Raw genomic sequence first — 18,981 nt, 5'->3', positions numbered from 1 at the left:
GCAGTCTTTCAAATCAGAAAGTTGAGAGAGATGGAAGAGATTGCCCAAACAGCAAACAACTACAATTTCTGGGCCAGAACCACTCCTTATGTGGTAGACAGGTTACCTAGTGCTTACCACTCCCAATGGTAAGCTAGAAGGCTTCCCTCCAACACAGAAAGGCTTGGGGGGCTCAGAAGCTTACATACAGTCCTGGATACAGCAAATCTGTATCTGGAACACTAGTTACAGGAAAGGTAGGAAACAGGCTTACAGTTTTTTTTTTTTTTTTTTACAGAAAAGTAGCAAAAATGGTAGTAAAAACAATTCACATGCAGTGCAAGCTAACACACTTGAGTATGTAGCAATATTAGACCAAACACAGTTTAAAAAATGCAATTAAATTAAAAAGGACTAAAAGCAAGTGTAGAAAGAGTTTATTAGGTAGAATGTGGTAAAGAGATGGGACTGGGGGAGTGTCCCAGATCAAATCTACAGTGAGGCGGGCAACTGCAAAAGCCACCAAATTTAAACTACAAGCCAAAAATAATGAGGGTGGGTGGAAGAAAACAGTTTCAACAGAGATCTAAGCAACAACTAACAGTACAAACTCTAAAACCAAAAAAATATACTCAGCTCTGTATATTTGCAGATAGATTGGAAAGCAGTCTCTCAGAACAGGGAGACAACAGTTTCAACAGAGATCTAAGCAACAATTAACAAACTCTATAACCAAAAAAATATACTCAGCTCTGTATATTTGCAGATAGATTGGAAAGCAGTCTCTCAGAACAGGGAGACAACAGTTTCAACAGAGATCTATGCAACAATTAAACTCTATAACCAGAAAAATATACTTAGCTCTGTATATTTGCAGATAGATAGGCTGGAAGGCAGTCTCTCAGAACACAGGTTCCAGCAATTAAAATTCCACTGATTGTTTATTTTACATGGCAGTCCATGTACCCTTACAGATCATTTACACAACTTCAGTACAGAATGCCTGAATGGGATTTCTCAATACTCTTCACTGCATACACTGTCCTGTATTGTGTTTGGACCATATACGTACCTATCATACCTCTCAACTGTCCAGATTTTTACAAAATGTCCAGATTTTTGCTTTATATCTTTTGGTCTGTTCCTTATAAAATCTGTGGTTTTCTGCTATATCACAGGGATGATCTCAGGACTGAAGTCACTAAATAATTACATGCATTTTTGAGTTTCAGACTTCAAATCCTTCACAAGATGTATTGGGCAATCAGTATCGCCATATAGCTGAAACACCTGATGTTCATAAGGGTCATTTGCATATATCCCATGTGACTCTGTCACAGGAGGTTTGGGAGGTCACTCATTGGAAGTTCTAGCTTGGCTGGAGTTTTCATTAAGTTTTTACTGATTGTTTTTTCAGTGTGACCTTCTCACTCTTTGTTTCAAAATGTATTGTAACACAAACCTTGTTATTCTGGCACATTTCTAAGATTAAAAGAGCAAATATGTAACATCAGTCCCTATTTCTGGGCCCCCCTCATTATGTTGGGCTTTATCCAGATTTCTTGCATTAAGAGTTTGAGAGCTATGCTAACTATATGTTAGGCCCTGGTGATCATTGTGGCATTCCGCACAACCCCCCACACCTACTGTTCTCTGATGTAAACAGGATTGCTATCTGTGTTTTTTACAGTTTCCTGATTGACAGCACTGTTGACAGCCAGGAAAACGTACTTGTTTACATTTAAATGCAGTGTGTGGCACGGATATGTAATTAGCGACTCTGCTCACCGCACATCACTGTGGACACACTTAAACTCTGTGTAGTCTTCTCACGAAGCCTGCATGGAATTTACTGAATCCCAGGGACTGATTTATTGGGATTACAATAGAGAATTATTTTCAGCTCACTAATTGTATCCAGCTTTTAATGTGTTTCAGACATAGATGTCACGAAATTCACCTGCTGTCAAACAGCTAACAGATAGAGCCAAAGGGTCCCTCTGAAGAATGGAATGCTGTAAAAGGTGCTAGACATTTACTTTCTGCTACATTTTTTTGTTTGAGACTGTAGCAGAGTACTATATCCAGCAACGTTTAAAATTGTTAACTTTCTGCCACTAGTCTTTGCTGGCTGCACTCTCTGATACTAATGCGTAGCATGAGACCCAGTCAAACAACACTTAGCGTTTAAGCTTGTTGAGCACCTTTCCAAGATTAAAGGATTTCTTTTCCATTTTTAGAACATAACTGTGATGTTTCCTGGACTACAATAAAATTACTTCCAGAAATGTAGCTACAAGGGATCTGGTGAGATGCGTCAGAATTCATGAAATGAGGTCTGATACTTGAATTATATTGGATATTCTGCCAAAACAAAGTCTGTCCTTGTAAATGTGTCATACTTTCTTTTTCTTGCATGGCAGTAGACATGATTCAAATTAATAAATTAACAAAATAAAATATATTTATGAAGTCAAGATACTTAAAAGGATAATAATTTTCCTGAGCATCATCACAAGTAAAAATTTAAACTTCCTGTAGTATACAGTTTCAAAAATAAAACTTACAAATATCTATTTTGTAGTTTCCAAGTCAATGTTCATCACAGAAATAAAAATTTGCCACAGCAGTACTAAGGTACATTCCAACCACTCTCTTCTACCTGCAGAGCAATTGTAGAAAACATTTTACCTTAAACATTTTTAGAAGGTACTCACTAAACTGCAGAAAATAGGTAAATAACAAGGAAAAAAAGACCATACAAAGCTGGGTGTCAGCTAAACCAAAACGTTTTGTACATGCTATTTTTTGGCAACTGGCACGCATTAGTCTCAGAAATGTGCATGTGTTATTTAGACCCAAAAGATCATTTCTTTTGTTTTACACATTGTTTGCTTCCAGAAGAATTTTTTGTGGCTAGCTCCTACATATTTCCTAGGAAAATGATGTCATTAATGCCTTCCTATTTGCCAACTCCACCTCTTGCTATGTAACCTCTAGACATATTTGTCTCTAGCAAAACGTGTGCACAGTATTTGACGATTTTAAAAGCTTACAGTTTTTAAGCATTTATCAGACTTCCTGTGTTGCAGAAATTGTTGAAGGTCATGGAGGAAAATGATAAGAATGAGGCGTTTTACTATAACCATGAGAATATTTACTGTAACTCTGTTGTACAACAAAGTAAGAAAACAGAAGGAGAAAAAATGCAAACTATTGCAGAAGGTAAGTCTACCATTTTATTTTATTCTGGTAATAACAATTCTGTAAGCTGAATGGAAAATGATGAGATATCCCAATTAAAATAAACAGTTTAGCGTAAATAAGAATGGAGGTTTACACGTTTTTTAGAAGGCTGAATATGCATTCCCTTTATTTTGACATGCCTTACCTCCAACATCACGTCAGTGTTATTGGTATCCTGCAACAGGTCAGCCCTTGAGGTCTTGTAATCAAGCCTGAAGAAATACTCAGCATATCAAATTGACTTGCAAACATGCAATGAGACACTTAAAAAATACTATTGTTTGCACATGAAACAGAGCAGTAAATTATAATTAAGTCACTGGACAATCTATATAAATGATTCCTTTGGTACCTGATTTCTGTATTTACTTTCTCTTGCATATCTCAAAAAGCAGTAAATAAAATTGTCATAAGCCAGTGCTCCATCATCTGCAGCTGTACGTTTGAGCACATTAAGTTCTGCATCCCTATAAATCGTAGAAAGCAGCAGGACAGAGATAACTGAACCTTATTTTGAGGAGTGGATCCTGATTCAGTGTCATGAAAGCACTTGTGGTTCTATATTTAGTGAAAGGGTTTGTCATAATTTTCAGTGTTAACATTTTTGAACAAAAACATAATAGAATATTAATTCAAATAATTCAAATACGATTTCCCTAACCAATGGGAATCAAGAGGAAATATTGCAGGGTAAAGCAATAATTGCTTAATTCAAGAGAAAGTTGTATAAATTAAGTTTTATTATATATATTTATTTTTTGTCCGCAGTTTCTATTCATTTCATAATCAGGGAGAATGCATTCAAGTTGATGACATAGTATATTCTTCATAGTGGTTGCTCTGACCAGGCCACAGAAAAATTAGCATGGTTTTCATTTTACACACATAATATGTAACATTTCTGTGATGAATCATTGATTCAGCCTAATAAAGTCATAGTTCTTTTTTGAATTGTATTGTAGCATTATGAATACGCTCTTTTCAGATTGCTGGATCTTCTGAATAAAGTATCATAACCCATTCCAGGGTGGTGTCATGCTGACAGGGAATGTTAATCTGAGTAGTCATGGTTTTAATTCTACAGTATAGGGCAATAGATGATTACAGTGACACCTTCATATTCAAACCTTCTCCATCAGATGTATAGCTTATAAACCATGCTGTACCTGGTTAATTACACCAACACGCTATGGTACATTGAGCAAGAACAAGTTACGCCTTGTATGAAAGGATCATTGAGGTTTGTATCCAGTTTGCTATTTTCACATGCATTCCTGTAGACAGGCAGTAAAGGAACAGGCAGAAGAAACAGTAATACTACTGATTCCCAATGCAATAAGGGTGAAAATAGTACTTCTGCTTCATTTACACACCTGTTTTAAAGGTCACTACTTAGGGTGAAGCACACTGCTTGACATGTGTTTGTTAAAGTGTCTTTAGGCCTCTCATTTGGAGTTCAGGGTGATATATGTCATGTTAATATTACATAGGATAATTGCTGTAGTTAAAAACACATGTGTGATATATTAGGAGACTGTAAAGCTTCAGGAATGTGGATTCATAAGCCATAGGGACTCATTTTAAGAATTATTGATTTATTTATTTAATAACTTGCCATTTGTTGACCTGGAGTGTCTGACTAAGCAAAAGCCCTTTTTCAGCAGAAGCTAGGTTAGAAAAGCTCCACAATAGCGCAGATAACTAAAAACAGACAAGCGACAGTCTAAAAGGTATATATAAGTGAATACAATATTGTAAGAAAGAAAGAAAAAACTGTACCATCTTGCTTGAAACATTAGTAAAACTATTTACACTTTTCACAATGAGTCCATTGATAAGATGCTGTGAGCATGGAATTGAGAGACAGGCTATGTCACAGAACAGTTACTTTAAACAGGGGATAGGGTATTTACAACGGGTTCCTGTGAGTACAACAAAAACATATTATGTCGAATGCGTTTTCGTCGACACATGTAGAGCGAACAGGCAAAACAGCGAAGCGGCTGTTCAGCAAATTCTTTCCCTGGGAAAGAAGTCGCTTGACCGCTTCGTTGTTTTGCTGTGTTCTGAAGTGTAGTGTGGTCCCTTGTCCGGTATAGCTCCCGAGCATGATTGTGCAACAGTTACTGACCTTAGGGTTAGGGTGCAGGTTAAGGTAAGTGCATATGGTTTAAAATGTTTACTGTTGTTTTTTTCATTAAATGTATGGTTGGGTTATGTGCATATGTGTATTTAGTATTTTACTGTTTTTTGGGGGGGTATAATTAGGATTGGGTATGTATGTATGTGTTTGGAAGTGTGTAATGTTTTTTTTTTTTTGTGGCGGTTGGAACAGCGATTTCTTTCCCTAGGAAAGAAATCGCTGTTCTGTGGATTCAACATTTTCGGCTTTTGTTGAAAATGTGTCGATGTAACATTGTTCGCTGTTTTTAGCGTTCAGTGTTGCAATATAGACCCATTTACAACTGTTATGACAGAAAGTCAGTGTGGCAGTTGAGAAGCTGTAGAGAATAGAGAGGGCTATTTACAAGTTACACAGTAGATGGGTTCTCTCTTTTTTAATTTCTCTGAGTCTTTTGGGTTTCTAATACCATGATGGGAATGGACCCCATTCCTAAGTCAAAGTATGATTAAAGTTCGTGAAAGTAGTATTGTTTCAATCTTTGATGTTAGCCAGAAGTGCACTTTGCAACACCCGCAGTGTGCCCAGTAATAACTCCTTCTGCAATTCGTATGGAATCACATGTACTGGTAGCATATCTAAATATGTTCGTAGATGCATTTTTATAAGACCTGTTGCACCTACTACTGTTGGAACTGTCTGTGTATCTTTCTTCCACATTGCTCTCATTTCTGCCTGCAAATCCTGATATTTTATGACTTTTATCTCTCTGTAGGCACGGCACTGTATTCACTGGGTGTAGCAAAATCAATGATCAATGCTGCTTTTGTCTTGTTTTCATGGATCACCATATCGATTTTCTCACATCTGTCTTTTAAACGGATGGTAATGTGTGATCCCCTATGAAGTAAACTTCATAATTTTCTATGATGCTTTTGTGACTCATGTTCCCAGTGTTTTTCAGCTACTTCAATATTATAATGTTTGCACAATCCCCAATACAACAGTCTTACCACATTATTATGCCTTTCAGTATACAGTCCTTCTGCCATTAGTATGTCACAACCAACAATAAGTTGTGAAACTGTTTCCAATTCTGTTTTACAAAACTTACATTTGTCTGTTTCTCCCACATGTTCAATGGACTTTGTAAACCAATGTGTACATAGTCCACTATCTTGGGCTGCCAGTATTAACCTTTCATCATTTGGTTTGAATTTGCTTTTCCTTAACCATTCCTGTGTTTGATCCTGATCAGCATGAAGTTGTTCTAGGAGTTTTCTGTATTTGCAACTATATTTATCACTTTCCACATTTCTTGCCTTCTCATCTGATCTTTCACCTTATGTTCTTTCTTTTGTTTTTTGGCACGTTCAGTTGCTGCCTGACTTTTATCTACTTCTGGTTTGATTTCCATTCCTGCTTGATGCTGATATGCTACTGCTAGACTAAGCAGGGAAGTCATCTTAGATTTATTCTCCTCATGTTTTAAAACTTTCACTAGGTTTGGTCTTGTGAGGCCAGCAGATATGTGTGCAGTCCCACGATTGGAGCTCTATACATGTAATCAATTTCAAGAAGGCCCATACCTCATTTGGAACGGGGAATATATTATCTTGGTATGCACTGTTTTTTTATAAATCATTTGATGAGCATGAAGCATCCTTCTTGTTTTTCTGTCTAATCTATCCAACACCTATTGTGGCCAATCAATCACTCCAAAGGTATAAGTTAGGACAGAGCTTGAACTTTGTTGCTAGATGTCAACGCTGCTTTCAGGATTAATTTAAGTCTTCTAAAATATTCCTTACTGAGTTTTATTCACATTTGTTCATGTTTTATTGTTGATCCTTCATCAATTTCCAAACACTTATACACTCCCTCTTGCTCAAGTTCTTTTATATCAGATTATTTTCCCAAACTGATGTTTTCTTGGTGCTGCAGCTTTCCTGCTTTTAAGGTTTCTTTAGAACATTTATCAAGACCAAATGACATTCTTATATCATTTGAAAAAGTTTTGACTACTTGTAATCGTTCTTTAAATTCCTCATCTGATGAGCTATACAGTTATGCATCATCTATAAAGAGAAGATGAGAAATCTTCACACTTTGTTGCTTTCTGGGAGCCAGATTATAGCCATGACCTAATCTGTTAAGCAGATGGCTTAATGGGTTAAGGACAAGGCAAAAGAGCAGCGGTGACAGAGAGTCACACTGGAATATCCTCCTTTGAATTTTTATCCCTGAAATAATAATTTGTCCTTTATCATGAATTAACTGCAAAGTGGTCTGCCACTGTTTCATGGTCCCTGTAATGTAATCGATCAGTGTATGATGTATCTTATACATTTTTAAACACTCTTTTATCCACGAATGTGAGATACTGTCAAATGCTTTTTTGTAGTCTATCCATGCCCTGCTTAGATTCTTCCATTTTTTACAGTTATTCATATTACTTTATTTAACAACAAATGATCCCTAGTTCCCTATGACTTTCTTTTATTACCCTTTTTTCTATTGCCATAATTGAGTTTTCTTTTAAATGACTATAAACTCTGTCTGCAACAATTCCAGTGTATAGTTTATATGTTGTTGGAAGGCTAGTTATAGGCCTATAGCTTTTAGGGTAGGTTGCAGGTTCGCTGTTAAGTAGGAGCATTGTTTTTCCTGTTAGTAGCCAGGCTGGTGTCTCTCTGGGGTGCTCATATAAATAGTTCTTACTCATGGCTAAATCTTCGTGCAAAGATGTTAATACTTTCAGCCAGAGCTTAGGTACTGCATTGGGGCCTAGGGTTTTCCAGTTAGAGACTTTTCTTAACTTTATTTCAATCTCTTTGGTCGTTACTTCATCCCATTTCATATCCTGTACATTTGAACTTATTATTCTTTCTTTCACTTCTTCTATCCATTTAGCATCTTAGTTATATTCCACAGGATTTTCTTAAATATTTCTCCCAAATGTATCTATTTCCTCTTTTTTTGGTAGTCTTTCAATTCCTTTTACCTTGTTTCCCAATTCTCTATAAAACTTTTTTGGGTTATCAATAAATTACCTCTTTTATAGCTTTCCTTTATATTTATTGGCGTATCTTGTATGTTTTTCTGCCTGTGCTGATATTTTTAGTTTATTATTAGTGCATGAGAAATTCTGATCTTTTACAATACTGTGCATTGCCTTATTCCCGTCTATCTTACTGAGTATTTTTGTTTATAAGCTCCCTCTTCTATACTCTAACAGTGACACTTCTTGTCTTAATTGCTTTATAACTTTCTCTTTTCGATACTTCCATGATGGCATTCAAGTTCTCCCCATCCTCTCCGTTATTACTCTGTGTTCTTGTGGTAGGACTTTATCTGTTATTAATTTGGCTGCACAGTAATGCATCTTATTTTCTTTGTTATATTACATGAATGTCTATGGAGAGTCCTATCTATTATGTCCATTTGTTTTGTTGAACTTCTAGCTTTTTGTATTTTATTGACCTTCTGTAATCTATTTCTTTCCTTGATTTTAATATGTCTATCCATCTCTATTAAATCAAGCAACTCTTCTCTTAGATCATTTTCTTCTAAACTGAGGGCACATTCTTTGTTTTCCATTTCCTGCAGGCATGCCATAGAAAGTTGTAGACCATCTTCCTTTGCCACATTCTCTTCAGTTTCATCCTATATCATCTGTTGCTCTTTCATATGGGACCTCACTGGCCTATCATAGTTTCATAGTTTCATAGTAGTGTACTAGGCTATCTGCCCGGGGGCATTTATAAGCCTAGCCAACAGTGATGTGGCTTTACACCACCCCATACTATATAGTTGCGCCTCTCTAGTAGTGGCACATGTGGGACCCCATTATTTAGTAAACTATACCTCTGTCTAGTAGTGACACTGAGGTGATTCCCGGGGTAAACTTGCGATCTCCCATCCATGCATCGAGATTTTTCTTGAACAGTGCCAATGAAGGGCTCTGTCTCACATGAACAGGGATTTTGTTCCAGAGTATGGGTAACCTCTGTGTTATGAATCTATCCCTCCAGCATGTCCTATTCAAATTTGTGCAGAGGTTGAAATCTTTAGCTCGTGTGGTTCTGGTGGATTTGGATTTTTTGAGATGGAGCATGTCCATCAATTCCTGGTTGGACATGGCCCTGTATGTTAGGCACAAATCACCTCTGAGCAGGCGGTATGCTACAGAATAGAATCACTCCAAGATATTGACTGTGTCAGAGTTGCCATCATTTCCTGTTCTTTTCCTTGCAGTATAGCTCCAGCTGAATGTTTGTACTGTTTTCCTATGGGAGGCTCCAACTGATTAGATGCTGCACTGGTTTCTCCTTAATTTGGATGTCCATTGCTCTATCCTGTATTGTTATTATTTGAGTTAAGATTTCTGCACTAAATCTTTCACTTTGCAGGTAATCCATAACCTTAGTTTCTATTTCTTTAACTTCTCCAATTACTAATCCTCTTTACTACAGGTCTCTATTAAATAGTCATCCACTTAGGTTGTCAAATGCCTAAACGTTGACACCTAAACGTCACCAACTTAAAATCGCGAACGGCCGTTTCCACACAGGGAAATAAGTTGTTTGGCTGTTACATGGATTTTGCACTGTTTACCATGTAGAGCGATCATGGATTTGGTATATTTAGTTAGGGGGGTGTGTTTTTTCACTTTGGCAAATGGCATTGTTTCCCTGTGTGAAAACGGTCATTCGTGATTTTAAGTTGTCAATGTTTAGGTGTCAACGTTTAGGCATTCGACAACCTAAGTGGTCGATGATGTAATATAGACCTCTTTTCTACTTTTCCTCTTTATTTTCTTATTTTTTTTGTGTTGTAAAATTTTCCATATCTGGATAACTTTGCCTGTATTTCTCTTTGAATATCTTTGGTGCTGCTCTTTTTGCATTGATTAGTTCTGCTTTTTCCTTTGCATAAATATTGCACTGTATTACATTTTTTTTTTTCCCATGCCCATATTTCTTCTTCAGATGTATCCTGCTCCTCTTGTTTATCCTTATTTTGGGGACTAGCTGTTCTATCATGCTGTGAGATAACCTGTGTTAGACTTTCTACACTGAATCCTTCATTTCACAAATATTCCATAACTTCAGCTTCTACTTTTTTTTTACCTTCTACTTGACTAATCTTCTGTTCTACATTCCCTCTTTGTGATCTTGTTTTTTAATTGTGAAATTTTTCATATCTGGATGCTTTGCCTGTATTTCTTGTCAAATATCTTTTGGGCTGCCTTTTTTGTGTTGATTAATTTGGCTTTCAAATTTGCATAAATATTGCAAACCTCTCTTTCTTTCCTATGTCCATATTTCTTTTTTATACGGTGGTGGTGCTGCGGGAGCATTGTTGCCTCACAGTAAGACGCTGTCCGGTTCAATTCTCAGCTAGAGCATCTTCTGTGTGGAGACATGTGTGAATGGCTGTACCTTCGTTGAAGGTTGTGCATCAAGGCTGGTAACTCAGCATGTAAAAATCAACTACCAATCATTAGTGGACTGGAGTTCCGCTGTGGTGACCCCTAACCGGGAAAAGCTGAAAGAAACAACAACAACAACCCTTCAAACATCTCTAAATTTTGTTCTTTACATTTTCACACTTCCTAAGTCTCTTCTTTTTCCAAATGGCACAAGGTTTTGTGGTCTATATAGTGTTTTTTATGAATCTGTTGTATTAATGAACACCAATGTTTATTTGATGCTTCTGACAGTTTCTCTTCTAGAAATATTTTATTTCCTCTAATTTCCCCCTTAATCTTTTCATATAATTTTTGCCTCTAAATTATGGGCTTCTTGCATAATAGTAACAGTAGCTAATTTTTTTCTTATCCTCCAATAGTGCACTCTATCTTCTGTTTCACTCTTTTTTGTCCTATCAGTTTTTGTGACTTTTGTAGACTGCTACCGTCTACAACAGGGAGGCCATTCACCACCTGGGCCTGGCCTAGCCCCATTATAGGAATATTTCCATGTCTTGAGGATTCTACATTGTCATTTTTCCAGTCCTGTTGCCAGGATTGGGCACATTTTTTTCCTGGGACTTCTGAACCCATCTATCTTCATTTTTTAACCTACCTCTATTCATGGTATATGGTATATACAAAATACAGTCTTATAACAGTGTCTTCTTGGTGAGATTTTATGAAAAACAAGGTCCACCTTGTGAAGGTACTCACCAAGACTTGAGGATGAATTCAATTCCCTCAATACTTCTCTCATTTTGCTGATTTTATCATCTCTCCATTCAGACCCTCCATTTGAATGATCAGTGTAAAAGTTTATAGACAAGTAACAATATACAACATCAGTTAAGTATAGGTATGCAGGGACAGAGATGGTAGAGATTAGCTAGGATTTACTGTTACAAGTAAGGGTAATAAGCAGGTATTTTGAGAACTTTTTTTGAATTCATGTGTAGTGGTTATTTATCTGATGTTAAGGGGAAGCTTGATCAAATTTGGGCAGGGGTGTAGCTATAGAAGTTTTGGCCAATATTTTTTTTTATTTTTTTGGGCTTAAAAATTTCTAGGTGTTGTTGGTTAGAGGTCCTAAGGGGTCTAGCTGGAGTATAGAGACAGAGACTAGAGAGGAGATGCTAGGGCAGGCAGTGGGATTATATAGGATGGAATGGATGATAGATTGCTGAGAGAGTTGAAATTGATGGGCACCTCTAGTCAGTTTAAAGCAGAGAACGAAAAACATAGTGTGAGTTAGGAGACTGATTTGCAGCAAACCAGGCGACTTTGTTATACGTGTTTTCCAGTTTGGTTTGTAGGAAGCTCTGAAGGTTAGTTAGGATTTGTGAGCCATAGAGGAGACTTGGGAGAAGATAAGCATGAGCTAGTGAGATTCTCAAGTCTTTAGTAAGGAACTTTTTATTTTGGTACAGTAATCCTAGTTTTAGGTAGCTTTTCCTTATGCAGTAGTGGACATATAGGGCAAATTTTAGTTGGTCATCGATGATGGCTCCTATGAGTTTTGTTTGGGGTTCTATGTTGATAGTGGTGTCATTAAGTGAAGAGACTGAGAAGGTAGATTTGTGGAGGGTGAGAGATTTTGGGAGGAATAGCAGAAATGTCGTCATTTTGGGATTATGAATAAGTTGATTGTTAGTGAGCCATTTTTTGATAAAAATAAAGGAATTTTGGGTTAGTGTGTGCAGGTCAGAGATGTCACAGTGGTAGAGATGATGGTAGAGTCATCAGCATATTGTATGAGAGAAGAATGAGGACAGGATGTAGGACAGTGGTTTCTGAAGATGTTAAAAAGCAGGAGGTCAAGGATAAACCCTTGAGGGACTCCCATCTGGATGGGTAGGAAGGGAGATTGAGTGGAGAGACATTTAACTAATTTTTGCCAGTTGGAGAGGTAACTGGAAAACCAGGAGACGGTTAATGAAGAGAGGTTAAGGTTGGATGGTTAGGAGAGGAGGATGGGGAGAGAGACATTGCCAATGGCTTTGGAGAGGTTGAGCAAGAGGCAGGAGACCAATTTGTTGTTATTTCTGGCAAGGGAGATGGAGTGAGAAAAAGAAATTATGGCAGCAGGGGTACTGTGTTTAGGACAAAATCCATGTTGGGTAGGGGTGAGTAGATTTATGTGGAGCAGATAGTCCATGATTTGTCTGTGAACACATTTTTATAGTATTTTTGACAGGGGGAATAATATAGCAATGGCAGATACTTAGCTACATCAGTAGAGTTACCTCCTTGAGGATGGGTATAGTATAGAACTGTTACCATGGTGAGGGGACAGTGGATTCAGATATAGAGCAGTTGATGAGTATGCAGACAGAGTGTACTATGGAGTTTGCAGCTAGCTTAAGAAAGAGTAGCGTTAGGCTGTCCACACAAGTAGAGGAAGGTTTGACGTTATGGAGAAAGTTTTTAATGTAGTTTGTAGGTACTAGTTTTAGTGAAAAGGAGTTGATAAGGTTAGAACAGGAGGGGATTGGAGCGGTTTGAGAAATTAGAAGTAGGGATTAGATTACTAATAGTGTCAATAAAGTAGGAGTTAAGTAAGGTGTCTGTTTCCAGGGGAGTGTAACCTTGACAGGGATTAGGTATATTGGGGTTACCTGGGTGGAGAATTTGATTGAGGGTATTCCAGAAATTTTTGAGGTTGTTTTAGAGCAGGTTTGTGGTTTCAGGTAAAAATATTTATTGTCAAGGTTGACTTGTGTTTTGGAGAAGTTAGAAAGTTCTTTGTAGGTTTGGAAGTGGGTGGGCAATTTGGTCTTGATTATGAGTTTCCAGGCTTTGTCTCTTTTGTGCATAAGAGTTTGTGTGGGCTAGGATAGCTAAGGGGAGTAGTGGGATTTAACTCTTACTTTCCAGAGGGGGTAAATGAGTTGACTATGTTAAGAAATATAGAATTGAATTTGAGAATTGCTTCATCAAGGAAAATGTGAGATAGAAATGTCCAGTAAATAGCAGAGAGCATGTTATTGAATGCTTTAGGGGGAAAGCTTGAGAGGCTTCAGAATTCTTTGATTGTTTGTGGTTTTTGGAGGTGGGGAAGTATCTTTGGACACAAATAGGAGAATGGTCACTGATGGAGTCAGGTAGAGTTTCTGGTGGTGGTAGAGGTCAGGGTTGGAAACTAGTATCCTGTCAATGATAGAGGAGGAGTTGGTTGGCTTATTAAAGTGAGTGAACATAATTATAAATTCATTAAAACAATGTAGATAAACAAAAAGGAGGGTGAGTTGGAGGATAGAGAATGCAAAATAATATTGACATCACCTAACAGAGTTGTTTCATAGGATAAGCTGTGGAAAAGCCAAGCAAGGGTTTGCCCTAGTAATAGAATGTTGTCACCGGATTGCTGCAATTGTTATGGTTTTGTCATCATTGAGCTTACAGTTTGCTGTGAAGAGTTCTACTAGATGGAAAGAGGGGTGGATTACATATGCGGGACAGACTTAGGTAGTCAGCATACAGAACGGCAATGCCTTCACCGTTTTCTGTTAGGTAGGTCCACGCAAAGGATGTTATATCCATGGGGAAGGGATTCTTTGTCAGGGATGTGGGGTTGAGCTATGTTTCAATTAAAGTGATTATGTTGAATGAGTAGAGGGCTATCTAAGCATGGAATTCACTTATTTTGTTCTTGATGCTACATAATTTGAGAGAGAAGAGGGCTAGGTGTTTGTTGGGAGAGTTAGGGTGGTAGGATGCAGGCTGTGTGCTAGTAGTGGTATTGGGGAATTGGGGGATTGGGGATTGGTCTAGGGGTAGAATGTATGCACCAGAGAGTAGACGGGAGTTGTGGGAAAAGAAAAGAGTTTGTGATGTTGGGTGATATAAGTGTTGTTTATGTTTATGGCTCAGGAGATCTTTTGTGTGAGGGGATGTTTTGATTTTGTGAAGGAGTCACTTGAAGGGGATGAATAGATAGGGAGAAATGGGGAAGTAGTGTCAGGTTTGGGTTTTAGTTCTGTTATGTGTGTAGGTTGATGGAAGTTGCAGGTATTTAATTTGTGTGTGAGAAGAGGAGAAGTAGGATAAAAGAAGAAGAAAGGGAGTGAGGAAGAAGATAAGTATATTGAGGTTTGGAGACTTGGTATGGAAGGGGAGATTTACTGAGTAAGTGAAGAGGTAAGCTGAAGTAGAGAAGTAGAACTATGGGGGGGTATTTTGACTGGAGTGAAGAGAGTTAGATATGTATGTTTAGAAGGGATGGCAGGGATAAATGTGAATGGGAAGGGGAAGAGTATGTTTTAAGAGGTGGAGTGGAATTGTAGAGGGGGAAGTTAATTTAAAATTGCAATTAGAGTGTAGAGAAGAGGTAGGGGAGTGATAGGGTGCTGTGGGTAGGAGAAGGGGTGAAGAGGAATATATTTGGAAGAATGGGTGAGTAATTGGTGGTAGAAGGTTTGGAGGGAAAAGGGAGGAGTGTCATTCATTGCTGAAGGTTGATAGGGGAGGTGCTTAGGTGTGTGGAATAGTGGTTAAGTATAAATGTAATGAGTACAGGGGTGGGTGGGAATGCGGTTAGGGTAGGTGAGTAAAATGAGCCTGAGCATAGCAAGTGTGAACAGAGCGGGCAGAACCTGGCCACAAACTGAGTGAAAAAAACTGTCAGCAACCAGGAGGTAAGCCCACCCACATTGCCAAACAGTCAAATTTACTTAGAATGTAAGACAAAGGGAAGAAAGAGAGAAAGTAATGAGGGCTAGGTGATGTAAACAGATGGGGGTTTAGAATGTAGTATTATCAGTGGCCTGCCTTGTCTAGTTTAAATATTCCAGTTATATAGCCAATAGGTGAAGAGGGGACTGTGTTTAGAGCTAAGTGGAAAAGGCAAGTGACTATGTCCCTGCCTGTGTGCGCTCCACTTTCTACATAGAATATTTGCAGAATACAGGTTTAAAAAAATCAGAGTTGCTGAGTTGAAGAGACCTATATTTAGCAATTAAATGAATAGTTTATTTTCCTTTTCTGAGTTCCGTGAGGTTTGTGTGATCTCAGGAGGTTTCTACAAGCTATGATACCAAGTTGGGGAACTCAGATGTGCAGTGAAATCAGTAGTAGTAAACTGTTGAAAGAGTGGGAGAATAGTTGTTAGAGGGTGGGAAAGAACAGTTGAAAAGAATGGCTTGATTTAATTTAGCAAACTTAAAATAGCAGTGCAGAATAACAATATTATAACCATTGTCTTCTTACTGAACACAAAATATAGCACTGCAAGGTATCTGTATTAAAACCCAAAACAGAACAACACAAGCCTTCTAACTGAATACAAACTATAGCAGCTCAAAATATACTCGCATAACCTACATTCTGTTAAAGAACAGAGCTATACATGCAGTAAATACTTCCAGTGTAGCATTCATCAGGTTCAGTGACTATCATGGTTAGCACACATTAACTATAGTACTGGCATGTAGATAAAGAACAATACAGGCAGTGAGTAATTAAATGTGTGCAGGAGTTGGATTAAACACATTAAGTTAAAATAAAAAAAATCTTGATTATGGTTGAGCATTAAGTGGTAGAAGGCAGTAGAAAATAGAGTTCTCCAGATGTTCATCAGAATGTGCAGAATGTGCAGATCTTTCCTTCACAGTAACAAGCAAATTCAGGGTAAACACACAGAAAAAAGTACCTTAGCTAAACATCAAAGAATAGGATGTATAGCATTTACATGGCAAGCACGTGCACAGAGGGACACCTTCAATTTCTTAACGCCTATGCAGGGATTTTAAAAATGGCACCTGCGAAAAGTTTTATCCTAAATAATCTCACTATGGATGAGTGTGGGGGGTGGGCTAGAGTGGAATATGCAGGTGATTACATGTTGAAAAAAAATAGTATAACAGGACCTGGCCACACACCAAGCTCAAAAAACTATCAGAAAGCAGGAACTAAGCCCACCCGCCTTGCGTAATACATCTGAAATTTAATTAAAGCAGTGACATTTTACTTAGAATATAAGATGAAGGGAAGAAGAGAGAAAGTAATGAGGGATAGCTGATGTAAACAGACAGGGGGTTAGAGTGCAGTATCACTGCAGGATACTTTGTCTAATTTAAACATTCCAGTTATAGAAGGTGAAGCGCGGACTGTGTTTAGAGCTAAGGGGAAAAAGCAAGTGGCTATATCCTTGGCTGTGTGCACACCATTTTCTACATAGAATATTTGCAGAATACAAGTTTAAAAAAAAACAGAGTTGCCAAGCTGAAGAGATCTATATTTAACAGTTAAATGAATAGTTTATTTTTCTTTTCGGGGTTCCTGTTTTTCAGGGTTGCGCAATCAAAGGCAGGTTTCTGCAAGGTGATACCAAGTTACAGGAGGGGAGCTCAGATGAGCAGTGAAATGAGTATTAATAAAATTTAGCAGTTAAATGAACAGTTTTTTTTTGCTTTTCTGAGTTCTTGTTGGTGAGGTTTATACGATTGCAAGAAGGTTTCTGATAGCTATGATACCATTACCTTCCTTATATGGTCTATAATAATGTCGCTAAAGAAGAATGAGACACTGACATCAGAAACGTTACGCCCTCTGATTGTGCAGGTACTGGTGTGCTGATCAATAGATTCATAGGTGATTACTAAGCTAATGGTCTAAAGAGGTCTTTTTAAACCTTGCCATGTATTCCCCTTTCTAAATGACAGGATAAATTACCCAGGGTCATAAGGTTAAGGCTTTGCCTCCCATTCACAAAGCACAAGGTTCAATCCTTACCTTTGGTTTATGTCTGTTTGGAGTTTGCATGCTCTCCTTGTGTCTCTGTGGGGCCCCTCCCACCTCTGAAAAACATGCCAAAAATTTCCATCTCAAACTCAAAAAAGAGTGAATCTGGGGATAACAGCACAGACTTTACATAGTTTAATCTAGGGGAAGATTTGTATAGACCAACCACTTTGGGAAATTTACTGTGGTGTACAATATTCTTAAGGTAGGAGAACACAGATCACAGACTGAGTGCTATAGCAGGGTCAGTCACTTGTGTAAAACATGCTACTTGATGATTCTGTCATGTTCGCTAATGTTGCCGAAATGGGAATGGGTATTTGCCGGTGATAAGTGGGTTGAAGACATGGCCTACTCCGACCTTCACCAGCTAAATATGCTAACAGTGGGAGGGCTGTATGTGTCCCTATTGGCCAGTGTGTGCCTGACATAAAGCCGACCAGCTTTAGGTCAATAACCTCCAGGCCATATGGTGTCCAGTTGCCCCGCTTGGGTTACTTGGGATAGCTCTGATGAGTGAGAGCCTGACATAAAACCAATCAACATGGCAAACATGAATTAAGATTTGCTCCACTCAGTGTAGGTTCACTAACAGTATGGATCTTGGAACTGGATGACATGATGGTAATGAGGAGGCTGGACATCCGATGTATCCAAGAGACAAGATGCAGTGCAGCAAAGTCATGTGGCTTAGGATCGAGAGTTTACTACTCAGGAAGAGGACAGGCAAGACATTGTGTGGGAATTGTGGTGAGTGATAGGCTTCAGAAGGCATTGAGGAGTGTCCTCAGATTTAGTGACAGTTGCATGGCTATCACACTCCAGCCTAATGTTAGAGCAGTGTTCATAATCTCAGCTTGTACCCCAAAGTAGGGTTATGATAGTGAAGAAAAGAGTGCATTTAAACAACAGTTGGAAGAGCTACTACATAAAGCATGACAACATGAATCGGTTTTGTTAAGGAGTGACCTGAATACACACATTGGGTCAGACCGAAGAGGATATGAGAACTGCCTTGGTCCACATGAATGGAGCGACAGAAATAAAGAAGGAGAAGCTATTCTAGACTTCTGTCTGGCAAATGGCTTGATGGCAGCCAATACATGGTTCAGCAAAAGAGAGACTGACAAGGTAACATACAAGAGTGGCCAACATGCAACATTAAGAATTGTGTTAGCAAGCCTTTGCTGCCTGGGAGAGGTAGCGTATCAGTTTTATTTTATGTGTTTCAATATTTTTCTTTTGTTGTAGTAAATTATTTAGATTGCCAAATCGGAGGTAAAGCAACCTGTGGGGGTCTGTATCTTCTCCCTGTGTTTGTGTAAGTTTGCTTTAATTTTCCCATGTTACTAAAGACATGTCTGCATTATTTCTTCCTGGGCCTCTGCTGAATTTTTTTTTTTTGTTCCAAGTCAGAATG

At 38.1% G+C, this 18,981-nt stretch overlaps 1 protein-coding gene across 1 annotated transcript in view; it reads left to right on the top strand.

Moving 5' to 3' along the window:
• The first annotated feature begins 2,964 nt into the window (after window positions 1-2,964).
• The window catches only part of LOC122808697 (CD209 antigen-like protein E), a 505,103-nt gene continuing 489,086 nt past the window's right edge, over window positions 2,965-18,981 (top strand). The window contains exon 1 of the mRNA XM_044079683.1: window positions 2,965-3,204. Within this exon, the coding sequence (XP_043935618.1) occupies window positions 3,087-3,204 (118 nt within the window). The 5' untranslated portion in view covers window positions 2,965-3,086. The remainder of the gene's footprint in view (window positions 3,205-18,981) is intronic.

This window comes from Protopterus annectens, chromosome 8.part0 (assembly GCF_019279795.1).
Source record: "Protopterus annectens isolate FY-2018-M chromosome 8.part0, PAN1.0, whole genome shotgun sequence".
Classification (NCBI taxonomy): Eukaryota; Metazoa; Chordata; order Ceratodontiformes; family Protopteridae; genus Protopterus; species Protopterus annectens.
This window is presented reverse-complemented; position numbering and strand designations above follow the sequence as displayed.